This window comes from Neohortaea acidophila (assembly GCF_010093505.1).
Source record: "Neohortaea acidophila strain CBS 113389 unplaced genomic scaffold BDY17scaffold_1, whole genome shotgun sequence".
Classification (NCBI taxonomy): domain Eukaryota; kingdom Fungi; phylum Ascomycota; class Dothideomycetes; order Mycosphaerellales; family Teratosphaeriaceae; genus Neohortaea; species Neohortaea acidophila.
Window position 1 is genome coordinate 1,809,039 of NW_022985510.1, and position 24,994 is coordinate 1,834,032.

General features: G+C 57.3%; 11 protein-coding genes across 11 annotated transcripts; 3 read left to right on the forward strand and 8 right to left on the reverse strand.

Moving 5' to 3' along the window:
• The first annotated feature begins 139 nt into the window (after positions 1–139).
• Positions 140–3,534, forward strand: BDY17DRAFT_350655 (Nup93/Nic96-domain-containing protein). The gene is made up of 2 exons (XM_033738190.1): positions 140–2,944; positions 3,009–3,534. Exons 1-2 carry the CDS (start codon positions 227–229, stop codon positions 3,333–3,335), a joined length of 3,045 nt encoding a protein of 1,014 aa, XP_033594390.1. The 5' UTR covers positions 140–226; the 3' UTR covers positions 3,336–3,534.
• Positions 3,535–4,357: 823 nt separating this feature from the next.
• Positions 4,358–6,428, reverse strand: BDY17DRAFT_243290 (actin-related protein, ARP9 class; the record flags this gene model as incomplete). The annotated part of the gene is made up of 2 exons (XM_033730416.1): positions 4,358–6,337; positions 6,399–6,428. The coding sequence occupies 2 exons, from the start codon at positions 6,426–6,428 to the stop codon at positions 4,358–4,360; spliced, it is 2,010 nt and encodes a 669-aa protein (XP_033594391.1).
• Positions 6,429–6,634: 206 nt separating this feature from the next.
• Positions 6,635–8,836, reverse strand: BDY17DRAFT_19065 (amino acid permease/ SLC12A domain-containing protein). The gene is made up of 3 exons (XM_033730006.1): positions 8,313–8,836; positions 8,064–8,248; positions 6,635–8,003 (listed from the first exon to the last, which is right to left on the reverse strand). Exons 1-3 carry the CDS (start codon positions 8,511–8,513, stop codon positions 6,680–6,682), a joined length of 1,710 nt encoding a protein of 569 aa, XP_033594392.1. The 5' UTR covers positions 8,514–8,836; the 3' UTR covers positions 6,635–6,679.
• A 381-nt stretch (positions 8,837–9,217) lies between these two features.
• Positions 9,218–11,395, reverse strand: BDY17DRAFT_320339 (uncharacterized protein; the record flags this gene model as incomplete). Its single annotated transcript, XM_033736430.1, has 1 exon — positions 9,218–11,395. One exon carries the CDS (start codon positions 11,393–11,395, stop codon positions 9,218–9,220), a length of 2,178 nt encoding a protein of 725 aa, XP_033594393.1.
• A 351-nt stretch (positions 11,396–11,746) lies between these two features.
• Positions 11,747–13,062, reverse strand: BDY17DRAFT_289747 (Per1-like protein). Its single transcript, XM_033732398.1, has 4 exons — positions 12,910–13,062; positions 12,803–12,845; positions 11,948–12,740; positions 11,747–11,886 (listed from the first exon to the last, which is right to left on the reverse strand). The coding sequence occupies exons 1-4, from the start codon at positions 13,033–13,035 to the stop codon at positions 11,832–11,834; spliced, it is 1,017 nt and encodes a 338-aa protein (XP_033594394.1). The 5' UTR covers positions 13,036–13,062; the 3' UTR covers positions 11,747–11,831.
• A 152-nt stretch (positions 13,063–13,214) lies between these two features.
• BDY17DRAFT_289748 (uncharacterized protein) lies at positions 13,215–14,962 on the forward strand. Its single transcript, XM_033732399.1, has 2 exons — positions 13,215–13,616; positions 13,682–14,962. The coding sequence occupies exons 1-2, from the start codon at positions 13,335–13,337 to the stop codon at positions 14,636–14,638; spliced, it is 1,239 nt and encodes a 412-aa protein (XP_033594395.1). The 5' UTR covers positions 13,215–13,334; the 3' UTR covers positions 14,639–14,962.
• BDY17DRAFT_289750 (amidase signature domain-containing protein) lies at positions 14,896–16,661 on the reverse strand. The gene has a single exon (XM_033732400.1). It carries the CDS (start codon positions 16,606–16,608, stop codon positions 15,097–15,099), a length of 1,512 nt encoding a protein of 503 aa, XP_033594396.1. The 5' UTR covers positions 16,609–16,661; the 3' UTR covers positions 14,896–15,096.
• Positions 16,662–16,953: 292 nt separating this feature from the next.
• BDY17DRAFT_19186 (uncharacterized protein) lies at positions 16,954–20,118 on the reverse strand. The gene is made up of 2 exons (XM_033730015.1): positions 19,746–20,118; positions 16,954–19,688 (listed from the first exon to the last, which is right to left on the reverse strand). The coding sequence occupies exons 1-2, from the start codon at positions 19,967–19,969 to the stop codon at positions 16,970–16,972; spliced, it is 2,943 nt and encodes a 980-aa protein (XP_033594397.1). The 5' UTR covers positions 19,970–20,118; the 3' UTR covers positions 16,954–16,969.
• A 281-nt stretch (positions 20,119–20,399) lies between these two features.
• On the reverse strand, positions 20,400–21,260 carry BDY17DRAFT_320343 (uncharacterized protein; the record flags this gene model as incomplete). The annotated part of the gene is made up of 1 exon (XM_033736431.1): positions 20,400–21,260. The coding sequence occupies one exon, from the start codon at positions 21,258–21,260 to the stop codon at positions 20,400–20,402; it is 861 nt and encodes a 286-aa protein (XP_033594398.1).
• Positions 21,261–21,675: 415 nt separating this feature from the next.
• BDY17DRAFT_320344 (uncharacterized protein) lies at positions 21,676–22,853 on the forward strand (the record flags this gene model as incomplete). Its single annotated transcript, XM_033736432.1, has 4 exons — positions 21,676–21,724; positions 21,792–21,922; positions 21,982–22,380; positions 22,437–22,853. 4 exons carry the CDS (start codon positions 21,676–21,678, stop codon positions 22,851–22,853), a joined length of 996 nt encoding a protein of 331 aa, XP_033594399.1.
• A 159-nt stretch (positions 22,854–23,012) lies between these two features.
• BDY17DRAFT_19167 (uncharacterized protein) lies at positions 23,013–24,762 on the reverse strand. The gene has a single exon (XM_033730012.1). It carries the CDS (start codon positions 24,637–24,639, stop codon positions 23,209–23,211), a length of 1,431 nt encoding a protein of 476 aa, XP_033594400.1. The 5' UTR covers positions 24,640–24,762; the 3' UTR covers positions 23,013–23,208.
• Positions 24,763–24,994: the final 232 nt, after the last annotated feature.

The following is a 24,994-nucleotide window of genomic DNA, read 5'->3' on the forward strand; positions in this document are numbered from 1 at the left end:
CGATCCAACTCGCCCTGTGTTCTTGAACACGAGCCGATCCATAGACGTTTCGTGAATGTTTCCCACGACTAATGCCAGGCAGTCGCGCCCCTGAGCTTGACACGTCCGCTTTCACATCAAACTTCACCTCCACCGGGGAATTTGTTTCCACCCTGAAACATCCTCCTTCTCCCCCCTCCCCTCCCCTCCAACTACTCTCGAGGGCTGTCTTGGTATCTCATCTACCATGGCGTCGCTCTTCGCGCCCAAGGACACCACGACGGCGAGTGCAGCACCTAATACCAGCAGCATCTTCGGAACCAGCACCGCCGCTCAGCAACCAAACGACAATGGCAGTCTATTCAAGTCCGGCGTCATCTCCACCAACGATCAACCCATCCCCCTCCTCGACCCTAATGCGCCACCCGCTCAACCCGCATACTTCGACGCGCTCCTCCAACGCGGCAAAAAGAGACAAACTGGCGAAAGCCTCAATGCTTTTGGCGAGCTGCCCCAGCTGCAGCTAGGCTTGCAAGACATTTCCAGGAAAGTGCGGAATCTCGGGCAAGGCGGACCGTCTGCAGGTCTTGCGCGCGGAGCCGATGCGAGGGCGCACTACCTTCTCTCTGCTTCTGGCGTCAACACTGGTCAAGCGCTACGCGACCTCGATGATCTTGCTGGCTCTACCGCTGCGGCGAGACCTGACGCGGCTACGACGCTCTCATACCCGTCTGGTGTCAAAGATACACTCGCGCAAAAGTACCGGAGCGATTTCGAGAAGATGGTGGATTCGCATGTGTTGAAGGCGCAGGATGAATTCAACGCCATGGTGGAGGAGCGGCTGCATGGAGTCAATTGGGATGCGCATCGCCAGCGCATCTATGAGCACTTCGGCTTGAAGAAACCGCAGCCTGGAGAGGATGGCGCGGCGAGCACGAATGGAGCGCGTAGCGCCTTCGGTCGCTCTTCTCGGCGTGAACGGTATGGGGAGTCAGGGAATGAGAAGACATTTGGCCTAGCGAGCTTGTCGCGCTCAATTATCGGCACACCGGGACCACGAGGCATGCGCGCCAGCGTGTTCAACGATGTCGCTGAGAAAATGCCGGTCGATGGCATGCGTCCTGCTCCCGAAGACCGTGTGTTGCGGGGCAAGCAAGAGAATTACGCATCTCGGGTGAAGGAGCTGAACGTGATGAGGCTGCAAGAGAAGGTCTTCCCAGTCTTGCAGAGGTTCTCGGAAGTCGAGTCCGAGCCGTCAAACGAAGACACGACCATGCTTGTCCACGCTTTGAAGGCACTTATTCGCATCACCGGCGAAGATGCGAGTGTGGAGAACGCATCGGATCCGAACGCTGTCAAGGAGCGACAGTACGCGGCAATCTACCTCGATGACAATCTAAACTCCGACGGCGCAACTCGCATGCGAAAGCGCATCATCGGTGGGTCCCGCAAATTCCTCGAAGAGTTGTTCTACTCCCAGATCGAGTCGACGGTCACACGAAACCCAAAGGAAGCCAACATCGGCGGCGTGCCAACCGCCATCGCCAAAGTCAAGGGCTACGTCCGCGTCCGCGCCGTTAGGAAGGAGCTGGGCCCGGACTTGGAGCTCTTGCAGGAAGTGAAAGGCGACTATTGCTGGCCTGTCCTCTTCTACTTGCTTCGAAGCGGCCTGTACCAGGAAGCACTCGAATACGTGGACGAGAACGCTAGCGCGTTCCGCCAGATCGATCGTGCCTTTACCCGCTACTTGCGTGCCTATGTCACGAACGAGGACCACAAGCTCCCTCCCGACATGCAGACTCAGATCAACAATGAGTACTCTCAGCGCTCACGTCTGGCTCCCGAGGACTCGATTGATCCGTACCGCATGATGTGCTACAAGGTCGTCGGCCGCTGTGAGCTGCAGAAACGCAACCTCGAAGGCATCACGAACGACATGATGGACTGGATCTGGCTGCAATTCGCATTGGCACGCGAGTACAATCGTATCGACGACTTCGCACACGAGGCCTTCGGGCTGGATGAGCTGCGTCAATCCATCAAGGAGATTGGCGAGAGGTACTTTGGCCCCGGCAGCGATGTCGCAAACGCGCCGACGACCTTTTTCTTCATGCAGATTCTGGCGGGCATGTTCGAAAAGGCCGTGGCGGATCTGTATCCGCATAATTACGTTTCGGCCACGCACTTTGCTATCGCCTTGGACTTTTATGGTCTTTTGCGAGTCAGCGGAGCCGGCAACAGCGAGGACTTGCTGACTTTGACGACTCGGCAACAACCTCAAATTGCTTTCGGCAGCATGGTTGGTCTGTACACTCGAGACTTCCGAACTGCAGATGCCACGGCTGCTGTCGACTACCTCTGCCTGATCTGCCTCAATAGCGATCTAGGTGGCGAGCTGGGCGTGTCGCAGCGAGACATCTGCCACCAAGCTTTGACGGAAGTCGTGCTGGAGACTCGCGAGTTCGCCCAACTCCTGGGAGACATCCGCTCTGACGGAACGCGCATCAAAGGGGAGATTGAGAAGCGTCTGAAGCTCATTGGCCTCGGCGACGAGCGAGAATTCCTGAAGCACATCACCTTAGTCGCAGCCCGGACGGCGGAAGACCAAAGCCGGGTAACGGATGCGGCGCTCCTGTTCCATTTGGCGGAGGACTACGAGAAAGTGATGCAAGTCGTCATGGACGCGCTCTCGCTGGCCCTGACAACCGAGCTGGGAGAGCAAGCGGCGAAGTTGACGCCCCTCAAGCCGCGCACGCAGGAGCAAGAGCAGCCCAACAGCAGTCTCAGCCTCACCTCTATCGACGACCCCATCGAGCTCGCGCGGGACATGTACGCATTGTACGAGAGTCAACAAATGTACTACCACAAGATCAAAAGCGACGTGCGAGACTCGTGCAAGATCTTGCTCCAACTCGCCAGCGCTCGCAGCGCACTCGAGCAAGGCAACTGGCCGAAAGTGATTGACGTAAGCGGACTCCCCTCCTCTCCCAAAACTAAAAACAAAGAAGCTTCAACTAACAAACATACAGGACGTCACGGAATCCGGCATCCTCCCCACAGAAGTCAACGGCAACATGACCGCCATCCGCCAAACCGCGCAAGCCTTCAACGGCTTCCCCACCGCCGTCAGCCGCACGGTGGGCTACGTGATGCTCTGGACGGTGCTGGCGTGCAGCAGCAACGTGGAGCGGCTGCGGGCCGCGGAGTTCGAGACGGGCGCGCAGCAGGACACGATTGCGCGGTGCGGGCATACGAGTCGCGACGTCATGGTTTTCGCGGGCTTGATTCGCTTCAAGTTGCCGGGGCGGGTGTGGGATGCGCTTGCGCGGGTCGGGGGAAATGCGGGAGTGTATTGAGGTGGATGCTGAAGGATTAGGATATCGTGCGCTGCGTGATGAAGACAATAGTCCCATACAATCCCAGATGAACACCGCCCCAACATCATCAAATCAACGTAGCCATCATCAGCAAAACACAACCTATCTCCATCCCCACCTCTCCACTCCCTGCGCAGCACTCAAATCCCCCCCAACACCAGCACCAGCACCCCCCTCCAAACTCCCCTTCGCCTTCTCCAGCACCTCCCCCGTCCGCTCCGACCCCCACGCCTCTCTCAAACTCCTCGCGTTGTCCGTAACTCGCGCCGCAGCCCCCTTAATCTCGGCGAAAACTTGCGCCTTCGAGGCGGGAGTACCAGCGTTCCCTGAAGACTGGTAGTTGCGTAGCACAGGGGTGATGAGAGAGCGGAGGGCGGGGCGGAGGGCGTCGATCTGGGTTTCATTAGATACAGTAATTTTGCACAGGTGAGTGATCGCTTTATTGGGAGGATAAGCGGTGGCGAGGGAGTTTGGGATGGGGCCTACCTGTTCTTGGAGGTGTGCGAGGTGCGCGAGCGCTGCTTCGTATTGTGGTTCTTGCCAGGTTTGTGCGGCGGTGTTGGTGGCGGATGATGGAGTTTGCTCCTCGACGGTGGTGGTGGTGGTGGTGGTGGTGGTGGTGGTGGGAAGAGCGGGCTCGGAAGCCTCTGTTGCCATTTTGAGTTTTTGTCAACGGAGGTGTGCGCCTCTGGCTATCGGCCTATCATTTTTGGTGTTGTTCTGAAGTGTAAGAAAGGCGATGAATGGAATGGAGAAGGATTGGAGGGAAGAGGTGAAGTGGAGTGGCGGGATTCCGCTTTGGGAAGGCCAGCGCGGCGCGTGTGGCCTTGCGTGCAACATTGTTGACCGACGGTGGCAGAATTGATAGAGACAAGTCGGACTAACAAGATGAGAAGAGCAATAGATAAACGGCACGGTAATTCTCGTACATCGAAACATGACTCTGCATCTATAACACGACGTCTACAACAACAAGCGTAACCACCTTGGACCCCCTCCCCTCACAGCATACACTCATGAATCCCACTCGGCCCCTGCTCATTATACCCCGTGCGCGTCATATACCCATTACTCAACCCCGCATCGTTAATGAACAGCACCTTAGCCGCGACTTGCGCGCCCAAGAACGTCGCCTCGTCGTACCCCACCTCCTTCCATTCGGGGAAGTAGTCCGGGATTTTGGCGAGCTTGATGCTCGTGGGCGTCTGGCCGTAGCTGGCGTGGGAGGAGGAGAGGGCATGATGTGGAGCGGAAGGGTGCTGGCCGAGGCCGGACGAGGAAGGTTGCAAATGCGGGTGTTGGGCGGTGGTGGCGGCGAGGAGGAGCGGGTTGACGCCGCCGTGGTGCGGGGCGGGGTGTTGGCCTGGGATCTGGGGTTGGGGCGTGTTGGCGCCGGTCGCGAGGGGCGTGCTGAAGTTCGAGGGCAGCTCGGAGGTGAAGATGGTGGCGGAGGAGGGGGAGATGATGTATTTCTTGTGCAGCGTTTCCAGCAGCGCTTCTTTGAAGCCCCGCACTTTCGCCCCGTTGCCCACGACGATGATGCTGTCCCACAGCTCGCCGCGCTTGTTGACGTCGCTGCACGATTGGATGGTGCGGTGGATGCAGTCGGCGAGTTTGTCGAGGATACCACCCGATGCGGCTTGGAAGCGCTCGAGCCCGACTTCCACCTCGCGTCGGATGCCACTTGTTGGACCGGCAGCGGTCGCGTTCTCGAAGCCGCCGTCGGCCGGTCTATCAGAGGTCGCGGACTGGGGTTCGGGCGTTTTCTGTCGCTTGTTGGGTCCTCCATCCTGAAGAGCGGATTGCATGTCTGCCATTCCTTGGCTGTCCATACCAGCCTGCTTCATGGCATCATGTAATGCAACATCCTCGTAGATGAAGGTGTTGCGGGTGCGTTTGGAGTTGGGGAGTCGGACGGGCTTCGCGGCAGTCTGCGTCTGCGCCACACTGCCTCGTTTCTCCTTCGCTGCCGCCTTCTCCTGCTTCTCTCGGTCTTTCTGCGCCAGGTAGTCGTTCATGTTCCCGCTCGTCACGATGCTGGCAATGTCCAATACACCTTCGTCGTCCTCGAGTTTCTTCTCCTCGCCCACTTCGGTGTCAGGACCGGGTCCACGAGGCAGTTCTGCAGCCGATGGCCTCCTCTGTCCCGGTTCCGCACCATCAGCACCAGTCGAAGCAGCAGCAGCAGGGTTCGAGGCGGCCGATGCATCCGCCGCCGACTCCTCGCCAGGCATCTCCGTCTCTCCGGACAGAATCTCGCAAATACTGCTCTTCTTCAACTGCTCACACACCGCCCTGGTGAACCCTTTCCTTCCCCGCAACAACTCCCCCAGCTTGTCCGTCATCGCCTCGCCTCCGCAATCCGGCACCGCCAAGCTCCTTCCAACATGATGCAGAACAAAGTCCGCCACGCACGACACATCCGCCTTGGTGAATCCGACGTCCACAACAGTGGCGGTGGCCGCGCCATAGGCGTACGAAGCAGCCATGGCAGCATCCATCATGCCAAACGCAGGCACTTTGAACTTCTCAAAGAAGAACTGCGTCACCTTCTCGTGCTCCTTCAGCGTCCACACGGGCTCGGATATAAGCAGGATAGCGGTGTGAAAGGGTGGATTGACAGTATTGTAAACGTGGGTCATAAGCGCGTAGAAACACTGCCAGTCGACGATGCGCCCGTTCTGGATGGGCCAGATGGCGCCCTCTTCCGACACATGGTCTTCCTCCCATTCCTCGTCTTCTGCGGGTTCTGGGTCGGGTTGCGACGCGCCGTTTGTGGTTGCGCCATTGGTCGCCGCGCCGTCTTCTTGGGGTGGGGGCGGAGGTTGCGCCTTCTTCTCTTTCCTGCGGATCTTCACCGGCTCGTATTCGCCTTTTGTGTCGGCGGCGAACATGCGCGACCGCAGTCGGTAGCGCGCAGGTGTGAAGGACTCGGGGAGCCCGAGTTGGGCGAGGGTGGTATGCGAGCCAGGCGCGATGATCTGCGGGAGTGATATGTAAGCTGGGTAGCACTTCCACCTAGACTGTGTTTTCAGAACTCACGAGGATCGCTTCATCTCGAAAGGGCGCCATGGAGAGGTTGCGAGGGGTAGAGTTGAGGGATTGGTGTGGGAGGTGAATGCATGTGCAGGCAATACCTTACACTTTCGCCTGGCGTGCAGTTTGAGTTTGGGACCTGAACTCTAATTCACTTCGTCCACACGTGACTTCGACTTCCGCTCGCTACATGCCATGAGAACGATCATGAAAGTACCATCTGAAATGATTTGACAGGTGGACCAGGGTCCTTAGAACGTGCGCAAATGTTATGAAACTCGCGCTTATCACGCTGATATACTAGCAGTACGCTGATCGTTCCCCCCCGTCCTCTTCCCCAAGCCAACCAGCTGCACCATCTCCCGCCAGAAACTAACCGGCTCGTCAATGAAAGTCGCCTCATAGGCATCAATCGTCGGCCGCTCCCACACCAGATCAATCTCATGCGCGCTCAACCACTTGGTCTTCTTGATCAATTTCCAGCCGGCGAACAGCACCACCGCAACGATAATCATGGCATAGTAGATGAAGAAGTCCTGCACATTCCACGGGTCGAAGGAGTAGTAGCCATAGCACAGCACGATGACGACCATCCAGACCAGCGCGATCCACGCTGCGTAGGGCTGGAAGTAGCCGTAGTAGGGCAGGGAGCGGCGGTCGAGGCCCTGCGCTTTGCACGCCGCGTAGAAGCGTAGGTAGGTGACGCACATGACGATGTAGTCGATGATGCCGCCAGCGGTTATGAGGTTGAGGAGCCAAGTCAGGACTTGGCTTGAGCCGTGACTGAGCTGGAGAAAGGAGAGGCAGGGAAAGACCATGATGACGCAGAAGCAGACGATGGGCACGCCGCGCTTGGTGCACTTTCGGAGGATGGCGGGCGCGCGTCCTTCCAGGGCTAGGGCATAGAGGGAGCGGGTGGAGCAGTAGGTGAGGGTGTTGCCGGCGGAGAAGATGGACGTGACGAGCAGCGCGTTGACGAGATTGGGTAGGCCGTGGATGCCCAGGATTTGCATGGCGATCACGTATGGAGACGCTGCTGCAGTGCCGCTTGCCACTGTCTCTTTGACGAAGATGTCCACGAGGGTTTTGTTGTTGCTTGGAACCAGCACGCCGACGCAAAGGGAGCCGAGGATGAAGAAGAAGCCGAAGCGCCAGTAGAGGGTCTTGAATGCCCTTTTGATATAGACACGCGGACGTTTAGCTTCTCCTGCAACCATGGAGACATACTCAGGGCCCACGATACAAAACGAAGCGGCCCACAGAGAAGCCAAAAAGCCTTCGAACTGGGCGAGACTGGTCCTCCCGACAAAGGCGCCCGGATGACTCCAGTATCTGAAACCGAATGCGTCCCCTTGTGGGTTTCCTCCGACCATGGTGATGAAGGTGAAGGCGTAGAGCAGAAGGATGAGGATGACCTTGCCCCCGCACAACCAAAACTCCGCCTCACCATAGAGGCCGACGGCGAGGATGTTGAGGATGGCGTAGAGCACAATGGCGGCGGCGATGACGGCTGCGGCGGGGATGTGGTCGCTCCAGTATCCGAGGACGGTACATAAGGCGGTAATTTCGAAGGGGATGAGTAGAGCCTCGTAGAGGAAGAAATTCCAGCCACTACACTGAGAGATTAGCTATTCATAGGGGAAGTTCGGCAAAGACACGTGGAGAACGGACGCCATGAACCCCCAAGCATCATCGACCCAGTGGCCGGCGAGACGGATGAAACCACCAGATACAGGCATCATGACCGTCATCTCGGCGGTGCCATTGTTGACCAAGCCCAGGAACAGGGTATAAATAGTGTAGGCAACGAATGTGGACGCAGGGCCGCCTTTGGCCAGAGAGCCGCCGATGGATATCTACATGTGTGCATGTGAGACTGGCGTTCGACGACAAGGCTGCTCAAGGAAGGCGGAGACGTACAAACAAGGCTGTGCCAATGGATCCACCAATGGCGATGAGTTGAATTTGGCGATTACCGAGTCGTCGCTGGAGATCGTCTCTGTTGTCCGCAATGAAGCCGTTGGCATAGTCGAGGTCGGGAGAGTCTGAAGAGACTGGGACGACGATGGATTCCGCCTTCTTCTCGCCGTAGCCGGCGAGGAAGGTATCTGCGAAACTCATGACGGCTGAGGCGGGGAGGCGGCGTCAAGATGAGGATTCATGGAAGGAAAAGCAGGCAGAAAGGTTGCAAGCAATAGTAGGACGACGGCGAGGCTAAGGTGCATACGGCACCTGCAAGGATGCTGGGTATGCAGTGATCGCGTGCATCGTTGCCCGCTCCACATTTATCCGTCAGGCCCACTGGACATGGAGGAGTTGGAGGGCTAATTTAGCGTTTCTGCCCTCGTGGAAAAGGTACGTCTTTCGTTGCCTTGCAATCCTCTCCACTACCGCGGCAACTGCTGCAGATTCCGTCACCGGTGTTGCCTTTTCCACTCCGGCAAGACCGCCAGAATTGGTGTCGTTGGTGCATCCTCATCTCCCGTCAGCGAAATTGTCGGTAGCCTGCTGTGTAGAATTCGATGGAGTGGAGTGCTTGACAGAAGGGTCAAGAGAGCCACGTTGGCTGCCAGGCGGCTAACTCAAGCCACGAGGTCAGATCGGCGGCTTCACCCACCCGCTAGCAAGGCAGAGTTTCGCCTTCTCCTGCCGCCTTTGCCGACATGACTCGTCTGCAACACAAGTCGTCTTTGGACTCCACCATCTGTCGCCGGACACCCTAGGTACATAAAGGCACGGTCTTGATGGTTATCAATCGCTTTCCCTTCTCCCAAGGACATCAGCATCATGATGAGAGGCGGACATCGGAACAGCCTCCCCACCCCTCACCTAAGCCCCAGATCCTGCACTCGCAGTAGTCCATTACCCATGCCCGCCGCCGCCCAGCCGCCGACGGCCAGATTGGGATTCCATGCCAATGCCGTAACTGCGCTCTTCTCCTCGTAAATGGTGGCAAACAGCGTGCCCTCCTGCGTATTCGCCGCGTTGCGGTCGATGCTGTTGAGCATGGCGCGCTCCGCCTTGAAGCCTTCCAGCATCCGGCTGAGACCTCCTTCTTCCTCATCCGCGCTGTCCTCTTCCACATCGTCGTCCCTCGCCTCCCTCTTCCACTCATGACTGAACCACACCTGCTGCCAAATCCCCGCTTTCCCCTCCAACATCCTCCTCATAGGATTACTCGCCACCACCTCGCCACCCGCGCACCCCACAAGCACAAACGGATGACAGGCACTCGTAGCCAAACAAATCGCACTGCTCCGGTACTTCGCCAGCGCCGTGGTCGAGAAAATCCGGCGAATCGAACTGCCCCGCAGCACGTAGCCTTCGTCGACGTGCAGGCCGATTTGCGCGTAGTCGTGCCAGACTATGAGCGGGGCGCCGACACGCGTGCGGTTGCTGAGAACTGTGGCGGCGGGGGAGGCGAGGCTTTGTGCGGCGCGCGAGAGGTCTGACATGGCGATGTAGCCGCTCATGGAGGAAGTGAGGAGCAGATTGGGGCGCGAGGGGGCGCAGGAGACGATGGAGAGGATGTAGGTGGGCGCAACAGCGCTGTAGATTGCTGGGCGGGCGTTTGTTGCAGCTTCGGCGTCGATGGGAGTGTCGAGATCCCAGACTGCGATGCAGCCGTTGGCGCATCCTGCTGCCAGTCGCACGGACGAGATCCAGGTGAGGCAGGTGCAGACTGTGTTCGGGGGCCGCGAGGCGAAGGCGGCCTCCTCAATGCGCTGGAAGATTGTGTCTTGGCCGCTGCTGGACCGCTGTGCCACACGTAAGACTCGTACGAAGCCATCGGCCCAGATACCGGCGAGAAGTCCTACGGCGTCTCCGTTGGAGACCCCGTCGGGCACAGGAGACCATTTGAGGACTTTCGCAGCGCCCCAGTCATTGCACAGCACTGTTTCGAGATGCGGCGCAACATGTTGATCAAACAGGCCGTATTCCGTGCTCTGGAACCTCCATATCTGCACCGCAGATTCTTCGGGAAGGCTCGGGGTGAAAGCCGCGCTTGTTGTGAAATCGGGTGCGAAGCGCTCTCCTGCTACAGCCACGGCCAGATATTGCCCCTTGCCCTTCTGATTCGGTGCCCAGTCTAAGCATTGGACTTTTGCGCCCAAGTTCAGCAAATAGCCACTTCTTGTACGGCTATTGACAGGTTGAAGGCCGGCTTGAGTCGTGTCGTTCCAGGGGATGGATAAGCCGAGACTGCCTCCCGTCGGGATCTCGAATTCCTGCTGATTCTGGAACGGGCCCAATAGAACCCGGATGCCGTCCTCTGGTGCTTGTGGCATATAAATCAATGCCTCGTCCTCCTCCAAATCCCACGTAGACTGCCTAGTCATAAATGCTTCCTCCCCATCCGGTCCCTCCCACCAATCATCCCATCGCAGCCTCTCCCTCGCCCAATCCCCATCATTCAAAAAGAAAGACCTCTGCATCCCACCACGACCGTCCCTGTCCACCTTGGCCGAAGGCAAAGTAGGATCAAACTCCCACTTCAACTTGGCCTGCTCAACAGGCCCGGTGTCGCGCTCATCAGGCCCATACAAGAGCAGTTTCCGCTTAGCCTTGGCCAGCTTCTGGGGAATGCCATCCTCGATACCGCGGATATAAGTCCGCACGGCGCTCGGACTAGCCTTGGGCCGCTGCGTTCTGGGTCGGCTGATGGTGGGAGTGAAATCGGCGGTGGTGAATTTGCTTCTTGAGTTTCGCCTGGCGGCTTTACGTTTGGGCGTGGATAGGTCGTCATCGTTGGCATCATCATCGTCTAAGAGGTCATCTTCCATGCCAGACATGGGCTCTTCGTCCGCAAACTCCTCCTCGTCATCATCGGCTGCGCCTTGGAATTCGTCGGCGGAATCATCATCATCGTCATCTTCCTCACGCTCCGGGCGAGCGATTTCCTCGTCAGAAGGTGCAGTTTCCTGGAGTTCTTCGACGCCTTCGAAGGGGTCGTTGGTGTAGCGCTTGCGCGGGGTGGACTGTGTAGCGGATCGGCGTTTCATGATTGCTCAATGCATGAAACGCGGATAGCAAGGTGTCGAGGAGATTGACTGTTGCTTCATGTGATATGGCCGTTAACTGTGCTCGTTCATTGTCATCAGACCGCCGCAAAGCGAGGGTGATGCGCAGTCGCCGTTGAGCGCATGACAAACGAGACCATTCCGGACACCGCTGTGGATTGGGTGATCACTTGGCGCTTAAAGGATTAGAAGTTCTACCTTACATGGGCAGATGCGTGAGGTGAGGTTGTTACCGACAAGAAGGTGTGGCGGTGCGAACGGTGGCGCGGTAATTTTAGTTCCTGGCTCCAAACCTTAAAATGTCAGTGGATGCAGGGGTGTGAAAGCATGAGGCACGCGTAGGAGTTTGTTCCGATATGCATATCACTATTGCATGCACTAGATTAGATACACATCAAGCTGCCCTTCCTCGTCCGCTTCACGCCTTCAATCTCGCATACTGCATGTCCTCCTGAGCGTCCCTGATCAAGAAGCTACACCCATTGTTAGCGAAAAGGGTGCACATATCAACCCTTGGGGACGGAGTCGACTTACTTGTACCACCAAATCGTCGGCCCTACAGTCCCCAGATGCCACAGCGCATGTGCATCCACCATCCCCCAGAATGGAGCAAAATCAAACAGCTCCAGACTCATGGCCAGAATGATCCAGGCGACAATCAGACCTGGCCAGGCGGCCCACAGCTTGCCGACCTTGCGAAAGCGCGTGATTGAGAACCACGTCCACAGCACGTTTTGCACAATGCCGACCACGACATTAGCAGCCATGTTGTAGGTGTAGTCAAAGGTGATGAAGGAGAGGTAGAAGACGTGAAGCAGGTACAGCGAGGCGCACATGAACGTCCACAGGCGTAGAATGCTGCCAGAGGCATTGTTGGTGCCCGCCGAGCTCGGGCGAGGCTGATCCATGCGGAAGATGCGGATGGGCGCAAAGAACATGCCGTACATCACACTCGCGCCGGCGCCGAAATAGTCCAGCTTTTCGGTGAGATTGAAGTCTCGGGTGTGGAAGATCATGCTGAAGGTCCAACTCATGAGGCCGAAGTAGCCGAACATCAGATAGTATCGCCGCAGCGGGTACCTGGAGGGGATGTGCTCTTTCAGTTGGCGGATGCCGTTGTCATGGGCGAGGAAGTTGAAGAGGGAGAAGAGGACGGAGGCGGGCTCTTGCATGCCGAGGAAGCGGTAGAAGGGCCATTTGCCATGGTATTGGACGACGGAGGAGGGGTTTTGCGGATCGCGCGCCACCCGGGCATCGGTGATGATGTGCTGGCAGACGTAGTCACATTCGGCGGGGCAGGTCCAGAAGAGGAGTCGGTGTTGAAGGGCTGTAGGGGGATATGAGTCTGGTGTATTGACGGGGAAGATGAGCACCATGGAATTAACGTACAAATGCGCGGGCCATCAGCGCCGCAGTTTGATGCTATGCAGTCCTGGCCTTGCAGTCAGCCTCCCTCTGCCCAACTTTCTCCTGAATCACCGGGGATGGAGCCGTACGGAGACGCAACTCTGGAACTCGGGCAAGCGGTCGCCCACGCTCGCCGTGACATTCTGTACGACGAGGAGAAGGAAGCAGGCGACGACGCCCCAGAAGCGTTGCCTCCGAGTGTCACCGAACCACATCACGCATCGTCTGGTCTGATGGGATTTGGGGGAAACATTCAACTTTGGGGCTTTCGCGATTTCGAGTACCAGAGCGCGACGAGTGTGGGGAAGGTTTGGCGCTAATTTCGGCAGGAGCCGAGAGCACAGCCTCATGCACCTTCCCGTCCAGTGATTGCGAACTCTTGAAACGGAGGAAGGTGCAGTGAAACTACTTCACACACCGCGAAATGTGATCCCTTCATCCTACCCTCCAGGCTTCACGTTCGACTCGGTGTGACGCCGACCGCAGCATTGAAGGCTTGGGGACGACAACAACCATGGCACCCGATATCAACTCCCTGCCTTCGTCACCGCGTTCAGTCCAGCAGGCAGCATCTCCCCCTCTCTCCAATACAACACCGAGACGAACGTCACAGCCCATGCCTCCCCCTCCTCTCCCCCTTCCAGCAACAAACCCATCTCCTGCTGCCCACTCCGCCAATCTCTATCGCAGTCCAGTCATGAACAGCAATGAGCTCCACGGCGAGCCGCTGCGACATCCACGTCCCTTGACTGCAGCCGAGTTGTACCTGGAATGTGAGAAGGAGCAGGAAGCAGTGGTACGCTTACCATACCCATCGCGATCACCACCATGTGTCCAGCTCACTTACCCCACTTCATCCAGGTCAACCGCCTCACCCGCGAACTAACCGCCCTGCGAGCCCAATCAGCCTCAGTGGCCTCCAACGCCTCGCACTCCTCCAACTCCACCTCCGCCTCCCTCCTACCCGTCGACATCTCCGATCCCAACCCCACCCACCAAATCATCGGCGCCACCCACCCCACTCCCTCCCGCCGACACCGCTCTTCTAGCTCCGTCAGCACCAGAAGCATCCCGCATACTCCATCCACCGTATCTACGGCTACAAACACCTCCACACAAGCCCACGCAGGCAGCACAACCAGCACCTCACACAACACACAATCCCAAGCCTCTGCTGATCGAGCAGCAGCAGCCGGGGGAGCAGGCAGCAGTCGCCCGCCATCCTTCTCTGCCTCCGCCTCCGGCACATCTACCCCCGCCCGCCAATCCTTGGACCTCCCCCGTCAAACCCCCTACTCCTTTGCTGTCCCCTCTCGCCCGTCCATCTCCCGCGACGCCTCTTACTCCTCTATGTCCGCACAGCAAGGCACACCTGCCGCACCAACACATCACATCACCTCCCCGCACTACATCGACACAGCAAACTACCGAAGCGAACTCGAGAACGTGAAAGCGGAGAACGAAAATCTTCGCCAGCGCGTGCGCGCTTTGGAAATGGCTCTTCGCGCCCGGCGCCGCGATAGCAGCAACTCGGACGTTTCGCGCCCTTCGCGCCCGAGAGACAACAGCGGTACCTCTGCCATCGCGAGTCCGCCATTCGTCACTACGCCTCCCGAGAGCGGACGTACGGCATTCATCCCCACCGGCGTGGCGGCTTGGGCCGCTGCAGATGGCGGAGTGGGCGGGGTCGCGCCCCCGAGGGAAAGGAGCGAGAGCCAGAGTACCACGGCTAGTAGTCGGCGAGGCATGGCTGGGGCGGAAGACGAAGTCAAGCTCGGAGAGAGTGCGGGGAGTGTTGGGGTAGGGAGAGGTTCATGAGAGCTAGCAAGATGGGCGATTATGAGTTTTCACGACGATGATGCAGTAGCTCCTTTGTTTCACAGCGTGAGCGTGGAGTTTCAATGCTAGGAATGTCCATTAGACATCCATGAACGATTAGAATGATTCAATCTGCGCATCTCTCCGTCCCCTCCTTTCCAACCATCTGACCATCTCGGCAGAACCGCAATCACTATATATTGAATCCTCCACGCTTGCCATCTAACCAATGACCGATAGCATCAATCGATGCCATCGGTCGGCGGCCCAAAAAATGCAAACCTGTTGGGGTCCTACGAGTCTCGCCTTGCTTTCTCTCCTGAAAAGGAGTTTGTTTTTTTGTAAGCTTTTTGGGGGGGAGGCCCCGGGTTCGAGTCTGGGTTGGTCTGTACATATATGTACTTTTGATTGCACGGGGATGTCGTTGTCTTGATTTATTCTAAGATACCAGAGAGACACTAATGATACAACTTCTCAATCACCTCCGCAGCTCTCAAAACAAGCTCATCGTCTCCAAACTGCCCAATGACCTGCATGCCCACACTGCGCACATCTCCCTCTCCCAGCCCCTCTCTCACCGCCTCGGGCAAAGCAACGGGCACACTAGCAGCAGGCAAGCCGGCCAAACTCGCCGGCACAGTGAAGACGTCATTCATATAGCTCTCCACGGGCGACGAGCGCTGCACTTCCTCCACCGTAGGCGGCAGCGTAGGCGCAGTAGGCGTGAGTAGCACATCGACTACATCCTCCTCTCGCTCGCCCTCACCAATGTCATGACCACCAGCATCCAGCAAAGGATTCGGCGCAGCAAACACCCGGTCGAAATCCCGCTGCACTAGCCGGCGCACCTTCTGCGCCTGCAAAAAGTAGTTATCCCTCGCCTCGGACATGAGCGTGTACGCGCCCAGCAAGATCCGTCTCTTGACTTCCTCTCCGAACCCCTCGGCGCGAGTCGCGGCGTAAAGCGGCAGCTTTTCTGCTGGCGAGGCGTCTGCGGTTGCTGTGGTGCTGCGCTGCCCGTACCGGATGCCGTCGTACTTGGCGAGGTTGGAGGAGGCTTCGGCGGGGGCGAGGACGTAGTAGGCTGAGAGTGCGAGGCGGGTTGTGGGGAGGTGGATGGGGTGGAGGGTGTGGCCTTGGGATTGAAGGGTGGTGAGGAGGGTGGTGTAGGTTTTGCGGATGGAGGGGGCGAGGGAGGTGATGTTGTAGTCGAGGGGAATGCCGATTCGTAGAGCCTTGCCTTTATGGTCTTGTCTTTCGCTGCGGCTGGAAGTCACGCGTTGGCGGACAGAGTCTGGAAGGGAGGTCGGATCTCGAGCATCATGCTGGTTCAAGACTTCGAACACTTCTCTTACATCTCCCACGCTTCGCGCAAGCACGCCCACCGTGTCGAGCGAATTCGCATATTGAATGACGCCCCAGCGCGACAGCAAGCCATAGCTCGGCTTGAAGCCCACCACGCCCACGTAAGCGGCGGGCAATCGCACGCTGCCGCCCGTGTCGGTGCCGAGCGCTGTCCAACATTGTCCACTTGCGACGGCCACGGCGCTGCCGCCGCTACTTCCACCGGGGGATAAGGGAATGCCGTCTCGTGTGAAGGGGCTCAAGACGGGACCGTGGACGGAATGTTGGGAGTGCGAGCCCATCCCGAATTCATCGAGATTGGTGGTGGAGGTGATGGTAGCACCATTTTGGCGGAGGAGTCTGACGACCGTGGCTTCGAAAGGCGAGACGTGGGTGGAGAGGATGCCGGATGCTGCGGTGGTGGGGAGGGACGAGGTGGTGATGTTGTCTTTGATGGCTACGTTCTTGCCTGCGAGGCGTCCTTGCTCTTCTGCATTGGAGGGTGCAGCGGTGTTGGTGATGGCATTGAGGCTTCCCGCCTGCGCGTGTTGGGCCCTCACATGCTTGCAGGCTGGTTGGAGGGGATGTCTGCTTGCGCGATGCCAGCAGCGGCGAGCAGAGTGCATCACATCCTTGGGTGGTGAGGAATTGTGGGAGATGGTGGAGGATGTGGGAGAGGTGAAGTCGATTGATCAACGGAGAAAGTTCCGCGTCGAACTTCGTCCAACTTCTCGCTGCACTTTCTGTACATCTTTTTCACGATTGATTGAACGAAACGAATGAAGTAAGATACCTTAGTTTTGCATCGGTTTTCGAACACAATGGATTTGCTTTCTGCTGTCTTAACAATACACCTCGCAGCATTCTCATGCCCTACCTCTGCTCCTTCTCCACCAGCCTAGCCTTGTACTACTCATACTCCATGAAAGCGTCCGTAACAATACCACTCTCTTGACGCGGATCCCTCCTCTAAACCACATCCCCTCCTCAAAATCCATATCCACGTCCAGCCCCTGCCCTCTTCCCCACACTGCGATACCTAGCAGGCGTCCCTTTCTTCTTCGGCGAAGGGGAAGTAACAGCACTGCTCTCATCTCCTTCGTACCCGCATTGAGATGATTGGAGGAGATCCAGCGTGTCGTCCAATGTATCGGCAGAAGTGACTCGATGTCCGATGGTGCCTGTAGGATGATGCGAAGATATTATAGGTGAGTCGGTGGATGAGTGAGTCGTCTCCGGGGTGTGGCCGGCGAGATTGATGGCTGGATGGCCGCCTAAGGGGTCCATGACTGTCAAGCGAGTGGAAATGGCGGCTGAAGACGTAGAAGCTTGAGGAGGGCCGGGAGATTTCGAGGGCCTTTCTGTCGGAGTGGAGGGTAGGATTTCCGGAGTCTTGGTGGGTGTTGTGGAGACAACGTCGTTCTTCAACCACGAAGGAGCCCCATTGTCATGCTGCTCGCATGCGATAGAATGCTCGTCGCAACTTTCTGGTGAGCGAGACACATCGTTCGTCTCAACCGACTTTGGAAGAAGAGGAGACGATGCTCGTAACCAATCCGGACAGACTTTGGAATCCTTCCGAGGCGACGGTTTTGAGCGGGAAATATCGTCCTCCTCGGGATCAACAGCCTCCAGCACATCCCTGTCCTCATCCTGAGGATCAAGTCCGATCCAGACTTCTTCTCCGTCCACAGCGCCGTCCACGGATACTTCGTGAAACAATGCGTTATAGCGACCGTTTCTCTCAGACCGAGCGAGATCGAAATCGATCCTCTCGCCCATACTCGGCGTCCGGCCGGCTGTATCGCTGGAACGCGGACTGATCGGCGGAGTGTCTCTCTCCGCATCCACAGAAGGAAAGGAGTCAACGCTCGCGTCCATCTGCTGACGGCGTGATGGCGTATGAGGCTGATCTGGAGGCGGGCATTCCGAGGGTATGTCATTCATCCAATTGGTCAAGGAGAACTTGTGCTCGGCAGTGTTGATGTTTGTAATGTCTGCTGTTTCGGTGATGTTTGCAGATGGGTTCAGGTCGGAAGTAGGCATCTCGCTGTCAAGCCATTGAGGGCTCAGGGGACCACCGTGTGGAGACAAGCCCTCTTCCTGAGGAGCTTCTTCGCTCTCGGTGCTCGGGAAGAAGGTGAAACCCACCGGATGCAGTGGCGCCTTTGGTAGAGCATCGTGCTCTCCGACACCACCATCGTCGGCAACAACTTCCTCTGTCAATTCTGCAGCACCTTCCAGCTCCAAGGCCTGGACCAGCTGCAAAACAACAGAATCATCAAGCTGCAACTGAGCGGCTAGTGTTTCTTCAGCGGGGCTCTCAGACTCCAGCTGTGCTTCGGGCTTCATATCGCCAAGTGCGTCTTCTTGTGGACTACACTCAACCATGGAGGCGATGCTCTGATCCTTTTCCGGACTCGGATCCTTGGGTCGAAACGGCAGAAGGACCCTTCGATCCGGTGAAGGAGGTCCAACGCCGTCGCCGCTGGTCCTCGGAGCAAATGGATCGTCATCACCCATCCATTCATCTCCCGGCAGGACATTGGTGGCATTCGGCTGATTCGCCGGCTGGCGACTGAGCTCTTCCATATCCGATGGACAAGCGGGGAGACTTGCGTCACAAGTGGCATTACGTCGAGGAGTCATGACCCGCGAAGGGGGCGGGGCGATGAGCTTCGAGGAATCGGGTTTGCCGTCTTGCGTTACGAGAGAGGATTCCGAATCGGCTCTGGTGTCGTCTTCAGTGCAAGCGAGAGTGCACGCTTCGGCCATTGCATCGAGGGAAGCCATGGGACGCAATTCTTTGCGCTTCGGTTCATCGATCGGTGTGACGCTCCGCTCGAACATTTGACAGCGGTCTGAGTCGATGCTGTTGGCTGTATGGGCCTTCGACGGTGGCTCCTCACTGGTACCATCAAGCTCCAGAGGCATATTGGTGCCGGGCATTGGCGTCGGAGGCCCAGGGGCAGGCTTGATGTCGCCTCCATCCAGCGGAGTGAGCTTGAGATGGAGAATCTCTCTGGGCGTGAAAGGGCGGAGATCGCTGCCTGAGCTTGTGTATGATCCCGCTTGTGGTGATGATGTTGCAGATCCAATCGGGAGGAAGTGCGACGTGGGTCTTGCAGTGGTGATGTTGGCGGGATCAGTCAACTCAAGCGTCTCCTTCGTCCGTTTGGCCTCGGGTGAGCGGTTGAAATTGGCCGGCATGAGGCCAGTGGGGCCTAGGTCTAGCTTCAGTGCGGGAGCAGCAGAAGGGATGTTGATAGGGGATGATGGAAGGGGGATGTTTGCTGCTTTGTCTTCCAACGATGTGAGCTTCTCTAGGGCGCGGTCGTGTGGCACTCTTCGCATGATGCTCAGGCCTCTGATGCTGCTGACCATGCTACTTGCCATGCTGGACTTGGGCTTTGAAATATTCGGCGAGTCTTCTGGTAGAGGGGGCGATTCGAGTTTCTCAAAGCCGGCCGTGTCAAGTGCTTCGCCACTCCGTCGACTGACAGTGCTGAACATACTGCTCTGTCTGTGATGTCGCTTCGAAGGGTGGTGGAGCAAGTGTTGGCGTAGCGATGCCCTTGCGCTTTTTGGTGTTGCGGAGTGAGATCGCTCATCGTCGGATTTGATCGCAGTCGTTGATAGTGCGTCGGTGTCGTTTGATTGTCGAGGGTCAGGCTTGTCGTCGGAGATATCTCGAGTTTGTCCTTCCCTGCGTCGCCGTCAGACATGCTGTTTGACTGAACGACGTAGACAATAGACCGCTCACGACTCAGACTTGTTCTGGGGATCAATCCTGAAAAGATCCACCGCCGCCATTGCTTGCAATGCCACCTTGTGCACGGCGTTGCCCAGCCCTCCAAACCATGATTTCTTTTTGCTCAGAGTTAGGCCACTATTTGTGTCCGCCACGCTCAATCCACTGGCCGCAGCGGGTGGTGAAGCTATGTCTGCTCGGCCGAGCAAGGGCTCGCCGCTGTCTTTCGGAGACATTGTTCCCGTTGCTGGACTGAGACGATCGACTTGAGGATGGAATCGTTTCCGGTGAGATGGGCGGAACGACGATTTGCGAGTCACATCAACACTGTTGGACGAGGGATGATGTGGCAGGACTTCATGTTGACAAAGGCTGTACTCCGTCTCTCCATAGAAACCAGGTGAGCGACATGAGGTAGTCGCGCTGAAACTATAGCCCGTGGCGGATGCAGGAGCGTTTGTCTTTGCAGTCGCACCGTCTCATGAAGTAAGAGCGGCGTACATAGCATGGGCAGCTGCAGGTGAGTGCGAACGCATGGGCCGTGGGCCGTTCCCACGTGGTTCGCGCCGGCAAAGAGGCATCGACGCTCTTGTAGCAGCCGCGCCGTACGTTTCTCAAGTGTCTGTGATCTTCGCCATTGACCACGTGGAGATTCTTCATTCGGATTCATGCCGTCTTATCTGTAGTCTCTTCGTCCTCGAGACCCTCCATGGCCTTCCTCAACTCGAGACCAACATCACCACCGCTTACATCAACAGTAGCAAACTTCCACGCCAACCAGCCCGCTTTCTCATGATGCGCCAACACATATCGATCAAAGGCCTCGACTTTCATCTTGTCTTGTTTCAAAAGAACATGCGCATCCTGCATGAGTCCGAAATCCAGATCCCAATTCCCGCCCATCATCAAGTATCCCGTCTTTTCCATGAATTGCGTTTCAATCGCCGGCTCTATCCTCGTTTTGAAGAACGGGGAGTCCTCCCCTCGCTTGGTGCCCTTCATCAAATCTTCTCCGGTCCAGTTCCTGCTCACGCGCACAACCACTTCTTCCGCTTTGAACCCAATATTCCACCTCCATGTAACAGGATTGGCGGGCCGTTCCAGGAAGAAGGTGAGTGGCCACGGGCCGATGAGGCGGAATACGAAGAAGTCGAAAGCCATCATTCCTGTGCGGCGGAGGACGATCCAGACCTGCTCGCTTCTCGTAGTACGAATCGTGTCGACGCTCTCGCTGTTGGCATAGCCGAAGATGGTCTGGAGGAGGGCAAAGTATTTGGGGGTAATGGCGTAGATTCGCCAGAGAAGGAGGGCGGCGATAGTAGCATTGACAAAGACGGCGAAAGAGAAGATTTGCTTCTTGTAGTCGCGAGGATGGCGGTCGATGTGAGTAATGTAGATCTGGCTTGGATCTAGTTGCGGCAAGAAGGGCTCGATGGTGGACGGTGCTTTCTCGAAGGGGGAAGGGTATTCGGATGTGCGTGATTGTGACGACAGCTTCTTGGATTTGCCTGCGCTCGTCTTCGACATGGCTGCGAGGAGCTTGGGTGGAGCTTGGATAGAGAGTAGAGGAGATCTCGAGAAGTATGAAAGAGCAATGAGAGGTGGAATTGCAGCGAGAGGAGGCAAGCAAGAAGGACAGACAAATGAATGTATATCTCACCCTGACTGCAACATCAAAAGAATAACAAACAAGGCGCTTCTTGCGTTCTTACTCGAAAGCAATTCAAGTATGATGGTTAGAGTGAGGTCTGAAGGTCGGATGGTCGTCAGCATGGAAGACGTGAGTACCACGACTTTTGACAACGAATCGCGCGCGAAACGCGAACCCTGCTCGAATAAATGTTTCGCGGCACTTCATCCTTCGTCGCCTCACACACCACCTTACTACCGCTTCGTTTGTCAGGACGGTCTCGTCCCTGCACCGCGCCAGACCAGAGACAAGATGGCGAATCGCAAGCAGGCAGATCTTTTTGACCAACTCCTTCAGGAGGGTGCGTTTGTTGGGTCACTCTTCGCAGACAGTGCCAACATTTGCTAACAACATGTCCGTCGACGCAGATCGCAGGAAGGCGAATCTGGAGAAACTGGCACAAGAGATGCTCGGGAAGAAGGGCAGAGCCAGCGCGCCACCTAGTGGACCAAAAGGAGGCCTAGGCGCGAGCCTGGCCAGCAGAATCGGCGTAACCAAGGTATGCTCTACCTCGCGCCCGCGAACCACAGCGCACACGGTCTGACACCATCCTCGAAGCGCGCACCCTCCATTCCTCGCTCGACCACCCCACGTCAGAATGCGCGCTCGTCAGCCCACACCCGACCCGCGCCGCACGACAAAGCCCGCCCTCGTCTCGCACACACACAATCCGCCGCCGAGACAGTTCGCGAGAAGAGGAGCAATGGGTACGAGCAGGACATCGACGGCGGGGTAGAGCTCAACATTAAGGGTGCAGCATCTGGTCCATTCCTCGTCGTGGCACAGAACTTTGCCCCCGGCACCACCGCAGACGACATTGAGAGTGTCATGCTGAGTGTCGGCGGGCCGATGACGGCATGTAGGCTTGTTGCTTCCAACCCTACTGTCATCGCCGAGATGAGCTTCGTGGAGAAGAGCGGAGCGGAGAAAGTGATCGATACGTTCAACGGAAAGAAGGTGAGAGATGCTCGCACTTGACTGCGTAGCGGCCTTTCGTACTGACGCTATTCCAGGCCGATGGTCGCCCCCTCTACGTCTACTGGAAAGGCAACAGCGGTGTGTCGAGTGCACCTCGTGACGAACCCCGCCCGGTCGAGCCCGAAGTCCCTGCTGTGGAGGCAGAAGGCGACTTCGAAGACGTGGTCATGCAAGTCGATTCCAACACGCAGTCTCGCGAAGCTGAGAACCGCGCTCGCGAGGAACGCAGAGCTCCTCAAGACGACCGCGCACCGCGTGCCAACTTCCCGACTGGTCCCAGAGGTTATCAAGGCGGGGGAGAGAGGTACGAGGACCGGCGGCCCAGGCAACCCGACTCGGGTTACGAAGATCCACGGTATGCGTACGGCGGTGGCGGAGGATGGCATGGCGGGCCACCGCATGGCCGCTATGGTGACCGCCGGTACCGTGGTGGACAGAACTGGAGGCGTTGATTGCTCTTCGTGCACTCCATGCATCATGTTGAAGGCAACATGCGTGTGGAGTGACACCAAAGTTTTCAACCTGTACCTGCGCGGATTCTAGGTGTGGCATGCTGCTCTACGCGGATCTGAGTCCCGGATTGGACTCGCCGCGTTTCCAAGCAACTCTTACTGCATGAGGGGAGGATGGCCTGGAGCCACACTTCCACTTCGGCGCGCTCATGCTCGTGGCCATCCGTTACCACGAGGTAACGTGAAATACTGTGCTCCTTGCATCGTGCAACGATATCGCATAGCGTAATGATAGCCGAAAACATTAATGCATTCAGCGACCCTCCAGCACCTGTTATTGCGAGTGCAAAGCCATTCATGAATGAACTCCTGCCAGCGGTAGGATAGGAATGTCTCCCCCTGTTGTGCCTTGGGCGCCGTGTATGGCGAATTTCGCAGAGCTAGTCGGCGATATTCCCTCCTTCAACCGTTGCATATCCGCTTCAGTGAAGTGCGCTAGCTCAGGATAGACGCGCGGGATGAGCGCCAGCACCCAAGCGGCATCCTCGGTCCGAGCGCCGGCTCGTAACTGCGCGGCGGTCTCGAGCATGAAGACGTAGTTCAGATGTAACGCCTTGCCATTGTCTGGACGCTCGAAGATCTGGCGAGCATGCTGGGTGTAACGCGCGCTGGACGGGTCATACAAACGCCTCAGTAGCTCGAGAGCTTGTTCGGGCGACGGTCGAGTTGGGTGTTTCAGGTGGAGCTTTGCTAGTTGCCAGTCTCGAGTGAATCCTGGCTTGGCGAGAAGTCCCAATCGGCTCGTGAACGTGTCGAAGAGGGCGGTATGGACACTAGACTCCCAGCCAGAGGACCTCCAGAAGTATTGACACAGGAATGTGGCCGCTCCGAAGATGGGAAACTTGTGAGTGTCTTCGCTGTTCTTCGCCACTGCTTCGCGGCGGATGGCGTCGGCCTTGAGGATGGCGTCTAGTGCGGCGTTCGGCGACTGAAGACCGTCTAAGTCAATCTTCGCTGCGATGATGGCCCTTAATAATCGCCCCTTCCACCAGTATTGTCGAGAGTCGGGCAATTGGCCAGGTTCCTTTCCTGCAGGTGCGATCGGAACAGCGATTGCCACATCCATCTTAAACCAATCCCACAGAAACGTCTCGGCTCCTTCGCGAATGACAAGAGGGACCAGTGTTTTTAGAAGCCTGGACTCGCGGTTGAGAGCGTGGATGTTCTGCGGTGCGCTCCTCCATGATCCACTCAGCCAGAGCCATAGCAGGACTCGTTTACCAGCTGCAAATTGAGCGATCCTGCCCTGTCGATCCGTTTCCGACAAGTCTTCGAGAGTTTTCGCGAAAGTTTCCAGACAGATCGCAGCTATCGCAATCGTGGCGGCGTCTTTCTGATGATAATCCTCCAGCAAAGAGATGGGATCCTTCGTCGAGTGATGGGCGAGCTCGATCTTGGCCGTCTCGTACGTCAAGGCGTTCCGGGTGGATGCAGCACCGCTCAATAACAACGGATTTGTAAGTACCGCAGCCAGATGTCGATCTGCAAGAGCGGCAGATGATGCATCATGACTTCGGTTGAGAGTGCTTATGGTGCTTCCATTCGCAGACTTGAGTTGCGACTCGTCGCTGCCCACATGGCGCGGATAGGCTTTGTCAAGTTGGCTTTGGAAGGAACTCGTCAGGGCTGTGAGGAGTCGTTGCGATTCCCTCGAGCTCAACGGCAGCTGCGGGTGCAGTGTGGATGCGAGTGATTTCAATCCTTGCACCACCGCCGACCCTTTCATGTTGATACTGGTAGTGTTGTATGGCAATGACGACGTCGCCTGCCGGTCATCTCGACGGCCACTGCACACCGAGTCCCACTGAAACACAAGCCCGGAAAGTGGCGATGAGGACGCGGCGGAAGGTGTAGTACAGTAGCTCCAAGTGAAGCTGAAGTTGCTCACGTGCATGAATTGACAAGGTTTCGGGACGGGCCGCGCCCAAGCGAAGGTGCAGCGGTGGCTTTTGTTTTAGCGGTTCTGTTCAAGGACAACTCCCACACACACACTCTCATTGCACCCATTTGTCCCCCACGATTTCCACCACGAGAGAGGGCTGCGCTCGCGTGTCCTCTTTCTCCTCGTTTTTCTCGGTCAT